Source organism: Capricornis sumatraensis, chromosome 5, assembly GCF_032405125.1.
Source record: "Capricornis sumatraensis isolate serow.1 chromosome 5, serow.2, whole genome shotgun sequence".
NCBI classification, from domain to species: Eukaryota; Metazoa; Chordata; class Mammalia; order Artiodactyla; family Bovidae; genus Capricornis; species Capricornis sumatraensis.
In genome coordinates this window covers 107,361,185-107,380,982 of record NC_091073.1, presented here as the reverse complement: position 1 = coordinate 107,380,982, position 19,798 = coordinate 107,361,185, and the positions used below count along the sequence as shown (strand labels likewise).

General features: G+C 36.7%; 1 protein-coding gene across 7 annotated transcripts in view; it reads right to left on the bottom strand.

Moving 5' to 3' along the window:
• The window catches only part of LUC7L2 (LUC7 like 2, pre-mRNA splicing factor), a 73,266-nt gene that overhangs the window by 14,400 nt on the left and 39,068 nt on the right, over positions 1-19,798 (bottom strand). For 5 of the 7 annotated variants that reach the window (XM_068972525.1, XM_068972529.1, XM_068972526.1 and 2 more), the window contains 3 exons: positions 8,930-9,028; positions 6,072-6,182; positions 3,150-3,293 (listed from right to left, as the gene is read on the bottom strand). In XM_068972525.1, coding sequence (XP_068828626.1) covers positions 3,150-3,293; positions 6,072-6,182; positions 8,930-9,028 — 354 coding nt within the window. Of the gene's footprint in view, positions 1-3,149; positions 3,294-6,071; positions 6,183-8,929; positions 9,029-18,363; positions 18,507-19,798 lie in introns of all 7 variants that reach the window. The other 2 variants (XM_068972530.1, XM_068972531.1) reach the window with 1 other exon arrangement.

Here is a 19,798-nt window from a genome sequence, read left to right as displayed (position 1 = left end):
ATGAGTGAAATTTTCTCAAAAAAATAATAAAATGCAGCCTCCACTTTGGGCCCAGTTTTTGTATACCAACATTTTTTTTAAAAGGCAATGGGAGAAATGTCTATTTAGGTCTTCCACCCATTTTTTAATTTTTATTTTTTTTATATTGAGCTCCATGAGCTGTTTGTCACTTTGGAGACTAATCCATTGTCTGCTGCTTCATTTGCAAATATCTTCTTTCTAAATAAGACGTTTCTCCCATTACTAGGGATTTCCTATTAGCTCAGTTAGTAGAATCTATCTGCAATGCAGGAGACCCAAGTTTGATTCCCAAGTTTGATTTCTTCCAGAAAGATCCCCTGGAGAAGGAAAGGGCAACCCAATCCAGTATTTGTGCCTGGGAAATTCCATGGACAGAGGAGCCTGGCGGGCTACAGTCCATGGACTTGCAAGACATGACTTAGCAACAAAACCACATATTACCATGTGTAAAACAGACAGCTAGTGGGAAGCTCCTGTATAGCACAGTGTCCTGTGATGACCTCAAGGGGTGGGTGGGGGAGGGAGGCTCTAGAGGGAGGAGATATAGGTATACATGTAAACAAACCACTAACACATGCCTTTGATAGGCTACGACATGATCCTGGACTGGATCTTAAACAAAAAATTTTTTTCTTTTCTGAAAATGAACATTATTGGGACAAATGGTAAAATCTGAACAAAGTCTTCAGATTAACAATATTGTAACAATATTATTCCATGATTCAGACAACTGTACTGTGGTTATATAGTAAGATGTCTTTATTTTTATGAAATACACACTGAAGTATTTAGGGATAAAGAGGCATCATTTTTATAACTTATTGTCAAACACTTCGAATACACACACACAGTGATGTAGGAAGAGAATGATAAAGCTAATGTGGTAATATGTTAACATTTGAAGAGTCTGTGTGAAGGATACGGGAGAATTCTTCACCCGATATTTTAACTTTTCTTAAAATATTTCAAAATAAAATATTTGTAAAAAGAAAAACCAAAAGCACAAGACAGGTCAACTCAATTTTTGTGCCATATTATTCCTCCTCTTTCTACCTAGGGAGAAATCAGAGGCTTTTGGATCAGACGCCATGGTGGTACCACAAACTTTATTTTCTGGACTGACATTAACTACATTTTAAAAAATCCTAATATTAAGAAATTAAAACTACCTAGAATGGCTACTTGGTACATTTTTTCCCAGCCTAGAACCTTTGTGTCTCTGTATTTAGAGTGGGTTTCCTGCAGCTAGTACAGTTAAGTCTTATTTCTTTTTGTTGTAAATCTAGTCTCACAATCTCTTTTTAATTGGACTATTGAGACCATTTGTATTTAATGTAATTACTGATACACTGGGTTTAAGTCTACCATCTCACTATTTATTGTCTACATATCTAATCTGTTGTTTCTTCCTTTTCTCCTGCCTTTCTTTTGGATTAAGTACTTTTTTAGCATTCCACTTTATTTCAGCTATTAGTTATACCTCTTTTTCTGCTCCAGTGGTTTCTCTAGAGTTTATAGTATACAACTCCAACTTATAAAAAAAGCTAGAATCTTTTGTTAACATCAGACAAAGGAGATTTCAAAACAAGGGACATTAATAGGGAGAGAGAAGGACATTTCAAAACAAAAGGTTAAATTAATCAAAAGACATAAAAATCCAAAACAAATCCACAATAAGACTTCAACCACTCCTCTTAGTAAATATTAATAGTAGAATAAGTAGGCAGGAAAACCAACAGGATATAGGTAAGTTGAAAAAATCTATCAACTATCTTGACTCAAAGGACATTTACAGAACACTTCATTTAACAAGGCAGAGTATCATTCAAGTGCAAATGGAAGATTCACTAAGACAGGCCATAGGCAGGGTCACAAAACAAGTACTGACATATTTAAGAGAACTGAAATCACAACATGTTTTCTGACCACAACAGAATTAAAATCAGTGAAAATTGAAATCATAAGCAATATTAGCAAATATTTAGAAATGAATGAAAGTAAAAACACAACATATGAAAATCTGTGAGATGCTATTGCTGTGCTTAGAAGAATGATCCAGGGGGATGGAGGAGGGAAGGACTGGAAGCTTGGGAATAGCAGACACAAACTACTATATACAGTATGGATGAACAACAAAGTTCTACTGTATAGCACAGGAAGTATAGGCATACTTCATAATTCATGATAAAATATAATGGAAAGGGAAAAAAAATGTAATAACTGAGTCACTTTGCTGAGCCTGCTAAGTTGCTTCAGTCTTGTCTGACTCTGCAACCCCATGGATGGAAGCCCGCCAGGCTCCTCTGTCCAAGGGATTCTCCAGGCAAGAATACTAGAGTGGGGTGCCATGCCCTCCTCCAGGGGATCTTCCAGACCCAGGGATCAAACCAGCGTCTCTTAGGTCTAACCTGCATTGGCAGGCAGTTTCTTTATCACTAGCACCACCTGGGAAGCCAAGAAATTAACACAACACTGTAAATCAACTATACTTCAGTAAAAGTAAAAAATGAAAAATAATCAATAAAATAAACTAAATCAATGCTCTAAGCTTCTGCCTCAGAACGCTAGAAAAAAAGAACAAATTAAACCCAAGTGTGATACAGTTAAGAACAATGGAGACTATGGCAAAAGGGGAGAGTACAATCTTATTTGAAGGCATTTGATTTTCTAAAAATATATCGGGGGAGGGGCAAAAAAAAATTGAACTTTGTCTGCAGGATAGCAGATTTTGAGTTGTGCTGTGGAAGAAGAATGAGAGGAGGCTTCCAGTGTGCCAGCAGACTGTAATGCGGAAGGAAGAAAAGGGAGAATACTATAGTTGCATGAGGATAGAGAAGGGGGTAGGGTATCATAGTGACCATGGATATGAGTACTGTATGTGTGTGTCTGTGTGTGTGAGAGACGTTGTTTAGGTAATTTCAATTCCAGTTATAAATTTCAACAGATCAATGACTCTAAATTCCAAAACAACCACTAGTTTTGATATATAACCCATTGGCATGACACAAACTAGCTACTTATTTTTAAACTGGTTTAAATTTCCTTTAACTTTTCAATAATTTCTGATTAAATATATGTTCTTTGGAAGTACAGATGCTAAGGGTCTATAAACTGTAACTATAAACTACCTCTGCTTCTCTTTTTTTTGCCCGTGCTTTTTCCACTTCATCCATTACTTTCTGGGATTCCTCCACATTTCCTTCAGCTCCTAGCTGCTCCACTTTGGCCAACAATTTACCAATTTCTTCATTTAACTCATGAACACGTTCTGCCTAGAAAGAAACAGAAAAGAAGATCATGAATAAAAAGCAGCATGTACCAAAGTTCAAAATATTTTGTAGGTGCTCAGAAAAGACGTTTGAGCTATCTAAGGCAATATAACTTATGCTTTCTGAATTGGTGGACATTAGAATATTTTGAGCCTGCCTCCCTTTACTTTAGTGAGTTCAGGGAGACAACTGATCTCAATATGATCTCAATATAACTACTGTTTTTTAACCTCTGCTTTGGCAGTGTATTCCAAGTATAAAATACATTTTCTTCCACATTCTGGCACTCTGTACCTTTCCAAACTATCTCTGTTCTCTGACTTCACAACAAATCTGTTATATGTTTCCCAAACTCACCCTGTTGTTTTCTTCCTCTCTGACTTTCCACATACTGCTCTCTCTTGCTAGGACGTCGTCCATTATCTCCTTTGCCTGCCTCACGCACGTCTGTCCTTTCAGTAAGGTCCAACTGAACAGTCTATTATGTGAACAATCAACAGCCACACCTCACCCTCACTTAAGACACTTAAGCAGAGAGCATCATACCCTCCTTTGTGCCATCTCTGTATCTTCTATGACAATTACTTTTATCTATATCACATTACTCTGTATGCCACTTCTGTATTTCCAATGCCTAAGATACTATGCTCAAATATGAGTAAAAGAAATGAATTGGCGGATATTCTTTAAAGTGAAGATATGGCTTTAGAGTCCAACATATCTATCTGGTTTTTGGACAAACCAATTAACAGCTATGTAATTGTGGCCAGATTACCACACCTGAATCTACTTCCTTATCTGAGAAGTAGGGATAATACCTATCTCTCAAGGTTGTGAGAAATGAGAAAATGTGCCTTGTATACACATGTGGCATATTACTAATATTCAGTATACCAGCATGGCACCTTTCTCCCGTGGTCCATCCCTTTCCATTGGGATTATTTCTTTCTTTGGGTTCTGATATACCACCTCATCACCACCACTATGGGTATCTAGTTCATTCCTATTGTTTTAATGGCACGTGACAGTCTTTATTCTGGCTACAAAATAAGTATTCAGCCTATATGGCCAATTAGCAAAAAAGGTTTTGATTTTATATTGACATCCAGTCCCAACAAAGTAGTGTGCCAATAACCTTGACTCCTTAAATTTCCCTCAATCCAAGATATGTGTCCCTCAAAAAAACCTCCCAACTGTATCACCACTATTGTCCTACTTTAACAAAAGGGTATTTTCCTCAAGTATCTGCCACAGAAGGACTGCACTGGTGACCAAAGCTCTTCACCCTCCTGCACCTGTGCCCTTTGCTATGTGAAAAACACCATATGCTGACTCTGAACTTGGCCATGTAACTAACTGGCTTTGGTTAACAGGATGGTAGCAAATACGACATAAGGGAATGCTTAAAAACTGCTTGTACGATGGGGCTTGATACTACTGCACCTCTGCTACCACCGTGAGAATATGTTCAGGCCAGACTTCTGGCCTCCAGCTGACTGGAAGACATGAGTGAACCCAGCTTAGAGGAGTCACTGCCTAGTCAATATCAGCCTAAGTTACTCATTACAGACTCATGAGCTAAATAAATTCTTAATGCTTTAAGTTTTGAGGTAACCTGTCAGCATTTTTGTAGTGATGGATAACTAATACAAAGCTTTATAAACCAGTACAGCTGGGGTCTAGCCAACTGCTATGGATCTCTTCCTACCATGAGATATGAAATCCCTTGTACTTTAGGACACCTATCTTTATAGTCCCCATATTAAGAAAACTTTCCATAAAAAAGTTGGTTATACATAATCCTCTCCTCAGACAAGGGATCCATTTCACTTTGTACACACATATCTGAGCACTACATTTAATGATGTCACCTAAACTCTACTGGGTAACTTTGTCTCCATTCTGCATTTCCATAAAATGTGTCAGACTACACTGAATGGTACACAACATTACAAAGCAGTGAGTCACCAAATCAGCAAAAGCCAGTATGTGGACTTCTGAACTCTGATTTAACACACCAACTCTACACAGGAAAATGAACTCATTCTGGGTATTGGATAATATTAAAAATTTGTTACCTTTATGAATGTAATTTTGTGGTTATGTTTTAAAGGTGAAATGATATGACATCTACAATTTGCTTTTCAAATAATGAAACAGCAGAAGACTGATGCCTTTGAATTCACTGGGATTCACTGTACTTTTCTCTCTACTTTTTGCATAAGTTCACAACAAAACATTTTTGCCTAAGAATGAACTACTGATACACACAACTTGTATGAAACTGAAGGAAGTTGTACTGACTGTAAAAAGCTAATCTCAAAAGGATACAACCTGCATGATGCCATTTATGGAATATTCAATGAAATAACATAATTATAGAGACGGAAAATAGATTAGTGGTGGCCAGGGGCTAGAGAGACAGAGGAATGAGTGTGGCTATAAAGGGGTAACATGAAGTACTGTGGTGATGCTACAGTTAAGTAACTCAATTACAGTGGTAGTTATACATGTGATGAAATTGCATACAGCTACACACACATGCACAACTAATGAAATGTGAATAATATGTAAGGACTGGCCCAGTATCAACTTCATGGCTTTGCCACTATTAATTATGTAGGATGTTAACATAGGGGAGGACTAGAGGAAGAGTATGTAAAATTTCTACATATGTCTCTGCAATCTCCTATAATTATTAAAAAATAGTTATAAAAAGTATACCTCAAAGTATAGTAAGGTAAAACTACTTTGTATTAATGAAATAATTGAACATCTTACCTTCGCTGCAACTTCAGCACTAATTTCTTCTTGAGTTTCTGCTAATCTTTTCTTAGCCACTTCTGTTCTTCTATCACAATCTGCAATGAATGACTGCAGATGATCCATAGCCTACAAAGTTTAATTAAGACAATTACTGTAAGAAAAATCAACTGTATCCATAAATATCTTTCCTCAAAAATTATACTTTATTATTTTAAATGCTATTATGGGAATAAAAAAAAATAAAAGTGAGTTCAACTACAAATTGAAAACCACTATCATCATCTATCGAATCTACAAAGAACAAACATAAAAATTCCCAGCAAATTTAAGGCGGTAAGGAAACTGCCACTCTCATACTGTGCTGAAGGAATCACAAACCAGTGCAACCTCAATAAAAAGGCAATATGGTAATCTTTATCAAAAGCCTTAACAATATGCCCTGACTTAGTGACTTTTACTTCTAGAAATCCATTTTAAGAACGTAATCAGAGGTATATGGAGAAATTAATATTCAAAGATGTTCTTCACAGTGTTAAATGGGGAAATATCCAGATAACATGTAGAAAATTTAATCTTCAGTCATTTAAAAGAGGTGTCAGTAGAACACATAAGGACCTAAGAAAATGCTCAGGCTTCATTTGTAAATAAAGTTACAAAATGGTATATGCAGTAAGAGCCCAATTTTGTAAAATAAAAAAGCTTTAGAAAAATTGACGAGCATACATTAGATATTAACAATTTCTGAATATACAGGTAATTTTTAGTAATCTGTTTTTCTGTATTTTTCAAATTTTCCACAATGAAAATGTTACAATTAGAACAATTGCTCTTTTCTCAAAGAATAAACCACTGAGAATTTTGTAAAAATCTACGTATTTACATAGATGTTTATCAGGCATATGTTAGTATGTCTATAAATAAATTACAGTTCATATAAAACTAAGCTTTAAAGATGTATTCCCAACCCAACCAATTTAGACTTACATATCTTACTGTACAGAAATACAGCTAATTCAAAACTCCAATGTTTAAAAATATAAATTTATTAGACACACATAAAATTCTAAAAATGGTTATTTAACCCATGAATTTCATGAAAATGTAAAACCTTTTATCTGTGATGAGAAAGAAATAGTTATTTAACTCTAATTAACTTAAATTTTATTTTTTAAAAAAGATGGAACTAATCAATAGTGTTGAGTCAACTAAGCAGCTATGTAGAAAGTGAGATCTATACCTCAGTTCCTTGTAACAGGATAAATTTAATCGCAGATTCAAATACATAAACCAAAACCATAAAAATACCAGAAGAAATCATGAAACAGAATTCTTATCACAGCAGGACAGGGAAGGCCTTTTGACTTAACAGATTTTTAACCATTAATAAACTACACAACTACACAAATATTTTGCAAAACTCACAACTCCCAAAAAAGAAATAGAAAAAAAACCACAACATATTATCTGAGACAAGGGACTAATTTTCATTATATGTAAGGTGCTATTTAGTACAAATCAAGTAGAAAAATACTAACATCTGGGACCTTCCTGGTAGCCTGATGGCTAAGACTCCCTGCTTCCACTACAAAGGGTGCGAGTTTGATCCTTGGTTGGGGAGCTAAGATCCCACATGCCACATGGCAAAAAAACAAACAAACATACATACACACACACTAACATCCAAAATTAGTAAACAGCACCCCCCCGCCACACACAAAATGTACACTGAAAGTTCACTGAAAAGGATATATAAATAGATCTTAAATACATGAAAAAATTTCAAACTTATTTATAATAAAAATGCAAATTAAAATTATACTTATATTCCATTTCATTTATTAAAACTGCAAGGAAATCGTGACCGACACACTATGTGGCATATGGGAAATAGTTTCAAACATACTTGTGGAAGTAAAGGATTGAAAACCCCACACCCTTACATCTAGATGTTGGTGAATTTCTGCAGTATTTTATGCCCAGTGTATGTTAAATCACAACAAATTCACTTAAGGCATTTCCCCAACTGCTCCAGCCCCATATTAAAATTATGTTTACATAGATGACTTCATTTCCATTAGCAAAAATTCTTGGAAGTTCAGAGAAGTAAATGGAGGTGGGGGTGGGGGGTGGCTATTTACTACTTTTCTCCAAAACCAAATAAACCATCTATTGCCTCACTGATGAAATACACCACAAGGTTTATGGCCATCACTATGCTTGATGCAATGCTGATCAGTGCATCTTCTACTAAAAACCAGTCCCAACTACTCTCGTGTCTGCATAGCAAGGCCGAGCCTTTTAGATGCCTATACAGCATCTTCTACTTCCTCTCGTATTTCTTCTCTTACACATTAAGAAAAAACCAAAGAAAAACACCGTCCTTAATATCTTTCCTCTCCTTATATGTATATTTATAGATACAAAAACAAGTATGAATATAAAAATTCAGCTAATCATTAAAGGGTTTTATATACACTAGAAATTAGTTGTTTACATTCAAAATGGTATTTTCTTAATCACAAATACCTAATTGGGAAGAATATCCTTAATTTTCAAATCAATATATGAATTATACAACTTTCACACACTTTCTTAAAATATGCAGTTTCATCTCATATTTTTCAAAATGATTTGTTAGTTAAGAAAGTACATAATCTTACTAAATTTAGTACTACCCTTCATGTGTGTGTTGTGTGTGTCAGTCACTCAGTCGTGTGTTTGACTCTCTGTGGACCTCCCTTAAACCACCCTTCATATTAATCACAAAAAAAGATAATTTTGCTAAGAGGCTTTTCCATTAAGAAATATCAATCTACATTCAAAATAGTTTACTGCAAAAGGTTAATCTAACTTGTTAAAACAAAATGACATACATCAAGTTCAAAGAAAAAATCTTGTTCTTTGGATGCGATTTCATAATCTGCTCTTAAAGCCAGGTCATGGACTTTCAGACATTCTCCAAGATCCATTCTCTGGAGGAGGAAAAAAGATACATATTATTAAAACAAAAAACACTTTTTTCAAAAATGTATTAACAACCACAGTTCTCTTCAGAATAATTACTGAGTCATACAGATGCTTCTTTATTTATGGATTTTCAAATCATGCAAAATTTCAGACAACTATAAAACTTGGTGCCAGAAAAAACCCACGTGAATTCTATCTACCAACAGATGGAAACCATGATTACTTTTGTACTTAAGAGCAAATAGAAAAGGAAAAGTCTGTCACAAACTGAAAAAAGCTTCTCACTTCTATCTCAAGAGATATTTCACTTGGTTGTTTAACACAAAAAAAGATAAATTTAAAATCAAACTAGCAGAACGTGTAAACCAAACTGCTGAATTATAATCAATACTCAATGAATAACATTCTAACTTTCAAATAAAGATGGAGTCCTCAAACAACAGACTGGTAATCTTGATATGGATTCCAGACAAGACTCCAGGTGAACTAGTAAAGAGGTAATTTATTAAAACTCCTAACAATTTGACAAAGAGTAAGTATCTAGCCCCACTATGATTAGCATATGTCAGGAAAATAAATACCTACTTGGTATTTATTTATACCAAGTAGGTATTTATTTCAATAAGGAATCTAGCAGGAACCTTCTATGGGAATTCCAATTCGACATTATTTACCTTTCCTGGTGGCTCAGACAGTAAAGAATGTGCCTGCAATATGGGAGACCCAGGTTCAATCCCTGGATCAGGAAGATCCCCTGAGAAGAGAATGGCTACCCATTCCAGTATTCTTGCCTAGAAAACCCCATGGACAGAGGAGCCTGGAGGTCCACCGTCCACGGGGTCACAGAGTCCCCAGTCAACAGGACTGGGGGCTAACACTTTTACTTTTTCACCCAATTAGAAGCTTTCCTCATATCTGAGACAAAAATTTCTAAAAATCTGTTCATTTTTACATGTATCTGGGCAACTGATAAGATCTTTCATGAAATTCTTTTAGAAGCATATTGGGTTAAAAAAAAAAAAGGGCTTGCTGTGAAGATAATTAAATATGATTAAAGGTGATCATGGCATCCGGTCCCATCACTTCATGGGAAATAGATGGGGAAACAGTGGAAACAGTGTCAGACTTTATTTTTGGGGGCTCCAAAATCACTGCAGATGGTGATTGCAGGCATGAAATTAAAAGACGCTTACTCCTTGGAAGAAAAGTTATGACCAACCTAGACAGCATATTGAAAAGCAGAGACATTACTTTGCCAACAAAGGTCCACTGGCAAAGGCTATGGTTTTTCCAGTGGTCATGTATGGATGTGAGAGTTGGACTGTGAAGAAAGCTGAGCGCCGAAGAATTGATGCTTTTGAACTGTGGTGTTGGAGAAGACTCTTGAGGGTCCCTTGGACTGCAAGGAGATCCAACCAGTCCATTCTGAAGATCAGCCCTGGGATTTCTTTGGAGGGAATGATGCTGAAGCTGAAACTCCAGTACTTTGGCCACCTCATGCAAAGAGTTGACTCATTGGAAAAGACTCTGATACTGGGAGGGATTGGGGGCAGGAGGAGAAAGGGACGACCGAGGATGAGATGGCTGGATGGCATCACTGACTCGATGGACATGAGTCTGAGTGAACTCCAGGAGATGGTGATCGACAGGGAGGCCTGGCGAGCTGCGATTCATGGGGTCGCAAAGAGTTGGACACGACTGAGCGACTGAACTGAACTGAAAGGTGATCAGAGCAAAGCACGTTTTCCAGTTGGAGTTATGCTATCCAGCACTGGAATGTGACAGAATCTCTATAAGGGTGGTAAAAGGGAATACAGTAATTCAAAAAGCTAAATGTTCCTTTTGTATTTATTACACAAACTATATATAAAGTAAAACTACAAAAAAAAACATTGCAGCAGGAAAATTATTCCTTCAACTGAGTACCCAACTTGTGCCAAGCACTATGTTAGGTGCAAGGGACATAGCACTAAATGACAAATCTATAGTCTCTGACCTCACAGAGCTGACATTCTAGAAGAGGAGAAGCTAATAATAAACCATATTTGTATCTCTGAACAATGTTAAGTGATCTAGCAAAACAGCAACACTCCTATTACTAGGGGAAGCTACTTGGGATAAGATTGTCAGAGAAGCCCTTTCTGATAAGGCTACATTCCAACTGGATCTATAAAGTGAGAGGAAGCAGGCTAACCTTAGGGAAAGCTAAGAAGAGAGTCAGTTTTACAGATTTAGAAAGCAGATCTTTAAGAAAATATACACAAGTATTACTCAAGAGGGAAGTTTCTAGTATCAACGAACAGGACTAACCTATCTATAGCACACAGGTCTGGGTCTAACCTCTGTATATATTATCATGACTCTGCCTATTTAACATTTTTGCAACCACCTGGACATATAGAAGGATATGATCAACAATTCTGTGCAATATCCCAAGCTAAAAAGGATAGTGAATTCACTGGATTAAGATTCAAAAATACTGATATACCAGATTAAATTTAATATGAAGATAGAAGTACAAAGTTCTAAAGGACTTTCCTGGTGGCTCAGATGGTAAAAGAATCTGCCTGCAATGCAGAAGACCCAGGTTCGACCCCTGGGGTCAGGAAAACACCCTGGAAAAGGAAATAGCAACCCAATCCAGTATTCTTGCCTGGAGAATTTCATGGACAGAGAGGAGCCTGGCGGGCTACATACAATCCATGGGGTCACAAAGAGTTGGACACGACTAAATGACTAATATTTTCACTTTCACAGTTACACCAAAAAATCAAATTTATAAATAACCAAGTATAAGCAAAAAATCAGACAAACTGAAAAACTTGCTAGTTAAGAGTAAGGGTTACAGGGTGGCATGACTGAGATCAATTTAAGTGATAAAATAGTAATTTATAGGATATAATATGAGCAAGTGAGAACACTCAAAAGCAAGTCCCTCTCTTCCGAAACACAAATTCTGTGTGCTAACACATTTCAAAAGTGGTATGAATAAATTAGTGTCTCAAAACAAAGCTTTACAAAATAGCCAGAGAACAGATGTAACTAAACTGGAGAATTAAGATGTGAAAAGTCAACTGAAGAACTTTTTAATATGGAATCAGACAAAGATTGTATTATGGCCCCAAGGGACTCCAGAGAGACTTTGGTGCTCTTAATACATTCTAATGCTTAGAGTTTTCAAAAGATGGACAAGCTTTCTTGGCAGTTACTTGAGTTTCCAGGTAACAGAGACTGAAATACTGTTTAGACAACTACTTCTTTGGGGTACCCAATAAAGAATTTGAACTTCAGGTAACTGTTAAATCTTTCTTCCAACTCCAAGATTTTATGACTATCTTAAAAAATAAAGTTCTCAAAACTGTATTACCTTGGTTCTTAATTATATAAAGGAATGAATGGGAAAATATAAACAGACAATGTCCTCAAAGTTATCCTTTGGGAAATAATAAGGACAATTTACCACCATTATAAAAGTCATCACACTAATGGTTTAAAGCAGGCTGGAACCCAACCCCCAGGCTGGAACTAGTCCATGGCCTGTTAAGAACCAGGCCGCACATCAGGAGGTGAGCAGTGGGCGAGTGAGTCAAGCTTCTTCTGTGTTTACAGCTGCTCCCCATTGCTTGCATCACCACCCGAGCTTCACCTCCTGTCAGATCAGAGGTGACATCAGATTCTCACGGGGGGGCGGGGGGGCGCGCGGGGAACCGGCCTGTGAACTGCACATGCAAGGGATCTTGGTTGCTCCTTACAAGAATCACTCTGAAACCAGTCCTTCACATTCAGTCTGTGGAAAAATTATCTTCCATGAAGCCAGTCCCTGGTATCCAAAGGTTGGGGACTACTAAAGTGTCATTGTGATGCTGAGATTTTTCCAGGCTCCAAAGCTTACTGTCAATCATTAATTAGTCCATGGATTAACAAACTAAGGAGCTTTCCAGTGAGAAAAAACAGCAACTGAAACTTTCTACAGATGTCTGGAAATTCAAAGCTGTTTATTAGGCAATGCTTATTTAAAAAAAAAAAAACTAGAAAAATATTTAATACTCTTTTTAAAAAATTCCAGGCAAGTAAGACAGGAATGAAAGAAGTTAATGGCAAAAGAATGTTCTTACCCTCTGTTACACTAACCTGTTGATTTAATAATATCTTAATATTACTCATCCCAACAATCCTATTTACATATATTTCCACAGCTATAGTTGTTCATGCTATGCTTACTTCATCAAATGTTAAGATGTCAGAGTTTTGGAAGTGCCTTTGATCTTGGGAGCAGTTCTGAATCTGAACTTGGATTTAAACATTATCAGCAGAAGCTTCTGAAAATAGGCCCAAGCCCTAACCTCCAAAAACTGAATGTAAAAGTCCCCCAGAAGTTTTTAATGCAAGTGTTGTGAACCACTAGCTGATCTAGTTTTATTCCCATTCCAAAGACAACGGAACTGAAGCACTCAGACTGACTTCTTCAGGGTTCTCACCAGGAAACCTGGTTAGAGATTTCTGGTCTAACACCTCTTCTGCTTTATTATGCTAATTCCAATTATTTCAGTACTAACTTATCTTTTACTATTTTTAGTTGACAATCATCCCCCGTAACATCTAAAACAGCTCTGCATACAGCAGATAGTCAAAGCAGCTGTCTACTGCCTTTACTTCAGCAATCTCCCTTATTTTTATCTTGTGCATAACTGTATTCCAATCTGTTTTCAAAAACATGTTAATTGCCTCACTGAGCTTAACCTAAACCTCCGTTGTCCACCCATACTATGCTTTGGCAGGAATTCCAGGCTCCCCCTGCCTCTATCTTTAAATTCACACCACACACCAATCAAAAGAAAAGCAACTATGTCGATCAAGAACAAAATGAACACTAAAAAAAGGTCCCATTACATCACTATAGCAAAGTTGGAATCTGGGTGAAAGGAGTAGAGCTGGGGGGAATATATGCCTTGTAGGGGACTTACGGAAGGGAAAATGTGAGCTCCACAAAGATAGAGACTTTTTCCTACTTTATCCACTACACACCTGGGTCTGTACATCAAAATGCTTAAAATATTTAACCTTTACTGAATGAACAAAACTGGGCAGAGAAGAACATTTGGCACAGAGGGTCCTGTTCTTAAGCAAGGGTGGTCAAGATGCAAAATTGGACCAGGGCAAAACTGGTCTGAGCTCTGGAGAGGGAAGGTCTTCTTAGCGTCTCCTTGGATTCTGTTCTTTTGGAGGCTCCCTTTCTTCTTAACTGTTTTGAGCTACTCTTCTCTGTTTTTCCCTATGCACTCCTCTCCTCCAAGGAGGAAGACTTACTTGGGCTTTTCACTATGGTGGGGTAAAAGCATCTTCAGCTTTAGTCTTGTCTAGCTCACCAAAGTAGATTTGGGGGTCAAGGCCGTAGGAGCTCAAAGAGCCTAGTTATGATGAAAATTCCCCCCCAACCCCCAGCCCAATAGCCTCAGTGCTTATTTCTTCAGGGACCTATCAGGACAGTATGTGTAGCAAGGCAGATTTTCAATTCTGGATACTAGCCATGTTTTTTCTTCAGTCTAAACATCATTACTAAGCACTTACACTGGCGTCATGTTGCGCACATGAGTATTTAAGAAGCCAAAATAAACTCAACAATTACCTGCCACTGTAAAACTGAGTGAAGGGAAAGTATAGTAATGCTCTTCATGACCCTAGTAATGTAATTAAAAAGCCACCAGAGCCAAGCACGGTAGAACCACGCCATGACTAAGCATGGACCTGACTCCATCACTGATGGTGCAACAGTACTTTGAACACCAAGTGCACGGATAGTTTCTGTTGCTACTGCTTCTCTTTTGAAATAGTTGAGCTTCAAACTGAACAAAATAAAATGTTTGGTCATTTATTTTAACCTAAAATAACTATTTATGATGAAAGCCACAGGAAGAGTTAAAAAATTTTAAATTTAACAAGTAATTTACTTCATAATTTCTTTCCACAAACTTATTCTTGATGTTTTAATTAATGCATATTTAAATTCTTAGATTATTGGGAAAATGGATAAATTCAGATCTGCATTTTGCCCTTTCCATCCTAAATCCACTTTTCCCATGAAGTCTTGGATCAAATAACTATACCTGATCTTAACAGAATTCTCCTACAACCTCCCAACATTTTATGTTTTACTTTTAACAAAGCTGATTGTTAAGTGCTTTTTAACTGTTCTTTTGAAATTCCAACAGAGATCAGGTTTGCATAACCCACAACTTAGCCATTTTTAAAGAGACACTGCTGTGAGATTGAATATTTTGTTTGGATTTTTGGATAATGGTTGAATTAAATGTAAATAAAGATGTATATACAAGCATTTCATTGCCATACTGCACACCAAAAACAAGAACAATTACGAGTCACTGGATAAGTAACTTAGGAGACCACTGATAATGGAAACTTCTCCAAGACAAGTGAGAAAAATTCAAAGATGCTATTTGTTAAAACACACACATCACACATACTCGCAAATGTACAGAAAGGAGTGGAATATGTACATTAATTTGTTAACAGGGTTTAGTTCTGGGAAGAGGGGTATGATAAACAAGGGGAAATTTCATGTTTTATGCTTTTCCTCATACTTGAAGACTATATTGCCGAAGTAGTAAATAAAATATGACAGCCCAGGCACTGACCTGGTCTGAACTCAGAAAGCATCCCATTTTCTCATTATCCCATATCTCATTCTCCATTTAACTCTGAGAAATTCACCTCGTCTCTCAGAACTTCTCTTTTCTCCAGGAACTTCAGGACTGCAGTACGATTTACTTACAGACTGACTACACTGTGGAAGATTCTGAATGTGAATCAACACACGCAGAACTTTCTCTGGGGGCAGAGAAGAATGCTCGACTACTTGGACAGAAATATGACATGATAAAACCTGTTTCAGAAGCATTCACACCACACTACTAGGTGGACAAACATCCTTGTCAGACAGCAACAAATGTTTAAGAATGGACAGCAATGCTGGCAAAGTACTAAAAGGAATACAAACCAACTGAAGAAAAAGTAAAACAAAACCATGACAGCAGGGCAGAGCGTACAGCAGATACAAACCCTTGGTCTAGCATCTGAACCATTCCAGGCATGGTTCCAATGCCAATGCTATTTTCCAAAACACAAATCATCTATACTTTGACATTTACATCTTCACATTTTACATCTTCACTTTCTTCCTCCTCCTCACACTGATAAAATCTCGCTCTTCCATCCCTGTTAAGTGCCCACCTTAAGATCCAGCTTAAGAACAAGAGAAAGCTGAATAAACTACGGAAAAAGTCTTAAAATAACAAAACCTGCATACGAGTTTCAGTTATGCCACGACTGTTTTAAGAAGGCTTTTCTTTCCTAATTCCAATGTTGGCACTCAAAACTAACAAATCAAATGTGAGTGGTGAATGAAGAGGAATGGGGCCCACTGGGAATGCACCAAGTAGCTCCTGCTTTTCCACCACTTCCCCGCTTGTTAACTGCCCATTCTCACTTGAATGTTCTTCCTCCAAGTTCACTTTTCCTGAGTAGATAAAGAAAAATAAAGCTCTTTGTTTACCATTTCTTAATGAATGTTTTTTGATGAATACAGTAGGAAATATCTTATCCATTTCTAATCTTAGATATGCAAACATAACGGGATAAAATTAAAACAGAAGGCCTTGCCTCACAAAGACTATCTAATCAAGGAGAGAAAGGATATATATAAACAAGATAAAAAAGTGACCACTCAGTAATATGGAGGGCAGGTGCTCCCCTGGGGTTGAGAGCAATCACATGTAGTATCCTAGGCAGGATTTGAATTTATAGAGAAAGGGTTATTCCAGGCATAGAAAGGCAGATAGGCAATAATGAACAAGCTGGGCAAGGAAAGCAGTGTGATAACAATGAAAAAATCAGTCTGGTCCAAACAGGACCAAACTGATTTATTTATTCAAGGAAGAGACAAATCCAACTAAAGATTTTCAGATTTTTGACCATATATGAATACATAATAGGGAACCACCAGAAGTTTTTGAGTGGAGGCAATATATGCCAAATTTATTTCCTCTCAGGAATAACTGGCTTCTTTTCCCCACATTTAGAACTCTTCAAATGTCATCTCATCAAAACGTTTTCTCCAGTCGTCCTGTCAGAGCAGCCCCTTGCCCACCATCCCAGATCTAACCATGCATTTTTGTCACAGCACTTGCAACATTCCTGAAATCACAGTATTTCTTTTCACACTTGACTGTGGAAGAACCTTAGAAGGTAAGCTCCCATCACTGAAAGAGAAACCCCTATATACTTCTGTTATCTCCAGCATTTTTGCATATGGCACATAGCAGGTCCTCAATATGTATTTGTTAAGTGAATTAATGAATGAATGCTGATCTCAGCAATCAGCAACACTCCCAGAGATGTAAAAAAAAAAAAAATTTAATTTCTTGAAGGAGAATTTTCTGTTTATTTTTACTGTGAATTTTCTTTACATTTTCCATCTAGCCCCTCATTAATCTGATACTCTTGCTTGTCCTTTTCTATTTCTTCCTCTGCCTAACTTCATTGTTCCAAACACTGTAATAATAAATACAAAAGGGGTAGGAACACACAAAAATCTACCTAAATTTGGATATTTTACAAATTGCATTATACAAACACATCAACATATATGCTTATATTTTTTGACTTTATAGACCAAAAATGTCTATAGGGTAATATATAGTCAAGATGTTTTAGTCAGTATAAATCAGAGTAAAACACCAAATGTTTTTAAAAGTTTCCTTTGTAAATACCCTTAAATAAGGAAGGATTATACTAAGTCATTTGACCTTGCCACCAGCACATCAAGGTAGAATGCATCACATTAAAAAAAAACATTTTCAATGGTAAGACATTTCATGATTTTGCTTGACGCCTGCAGTTAATTACCTGTACAATAAAAATGTTTCAAGTTTTTATTTATTACTATGTCTGCTTTGTGTTCACAGTCTGATTCTTCCAAACAATGCATTTATAACTCATCCCACCTTTCTCAATGAATAGCCTCAGAAAACACACTAATTCAGATTTGTTAAAATGCAATTTATAAAACTGTTCCTACGTCTAAAAAAGACCTAAAGAGTTCAAGAGACTACTGAGTGATGATTCCTAGTTTTTAAATAATAAACATTTATTGAGAGCCACTGTACAGAGAAACAAATGTGTGGGAACTACCTGGCAGTTCAGGGGTTAGGATCCACACTCTAACTGTGGAGGGTCCAGGTTCAATCCCTGGGGAACTAAGATCCCACAAAACACCCTGCCCCGCCCCCAAACAAAAACCAATGTGACAGTGAAATATACTGACCAAGTACCAGGGTATTAAAAACAATCTGCTTGAACAATGACTTCCAGACCTCATTCTTCTTTGCTTGGAAGTTACTGGTCTTTGCTACTTTATAGTGTTTCAAGAGTTATCCTAAATGACAGGTCCAAAATGTTAACATTTACCTCAAAAAACAAAAGGATGAAGAGGACATTAAGTAATTATAAATGACATAACGTAGTTGTGTGTAAAATACTTATGAAGTTGGTATATGGGTATATGAAGTTCAGTATACAACTCTACTTTTACATATAGTTGAAATTTAAGTTTCAAAAGATTTTTTCCCCTCAAACTGATTCAATAGCACAGAATAAAAATGAAAAGTAAAATTAATTTGCATTTGATCTACAAAGACTGGACATCAGCACAATAGATGCACGTATATTTACATATATGTACTTTTGTATTTAACCATTAATCCAAGTGTCATGGACAAATATGCTGACTGATCTTAACCAGAGACAATAAAGTAGAACAAAACCCAGAGAAGGTCTCAGGATCTCCTTTTAGAAGATTACTTCCACAAGCCTGAAGTATATTAACTTATTTTAAGAACATGAAATGAATGACAGCAAGATTATTCAGAACAACAGAAAAGGGTTATTTCCTAAGGACAGAACCAGCTGAAGCTGAACAGTTCAGGGTATTCATATTCCAAGTCAATAATACTCCAAATTATATTCAGGACTTGGTTTCAAACTTTATTCTTTTTTTTTTTAATTGTGGACCATTTTTAAGTCTTTTGAATTTGTTACACCATTGCTTCTGTTTCATGTTTTCATTTTTTGGTCTCAAGGGACTGAACTGACATCCCCTGCATTTGAAGGCGAATTCCTTACCACCTGGACTGCCAGGAAGTCCCTAGGACTGGGCTTTTCTTTTTTTTAATTGCAGGATAACTGCTTTACAATACTGTGTTGGCTTCTGCCATACAACAGTGTGAATCAGACACAAGTACACTTATGACCCCTCCCCCTCCCTCCTGAGCCTCTCAGGCCATTCCCCATTCCTATCCCTGTCGCACTGTACCGGGCTGAACTCCCTGAATGTTAAGGGCTGAATTTCCTGAATGTAAACTGATACAGCCGCTATGGAGAATAGTATGCAGTTTCCTTAAAAAGCTATGAATAAAACTATCATATGACCCAGCAATCCCACTACTAGGCACATACCCTGAGAAAACCACAAAAGAAAAAGAACATGTACCCTAATGTTCAGAACTGCACTATTTACAATACCTAGGACATGGAAGCAACCTAGATGTTCACCAGCAGATGAATGGATAAAGAAGTTGTGCTACATACATACAATGGAATATTATTAGTCAGCCATAAAAAGGACTAGGTTTTTGAAGCATGGCAGTAAAGATCAAATTATTCACTGGGAAGCTCTTAATGTGCCTCTGATTTCCTAGGCA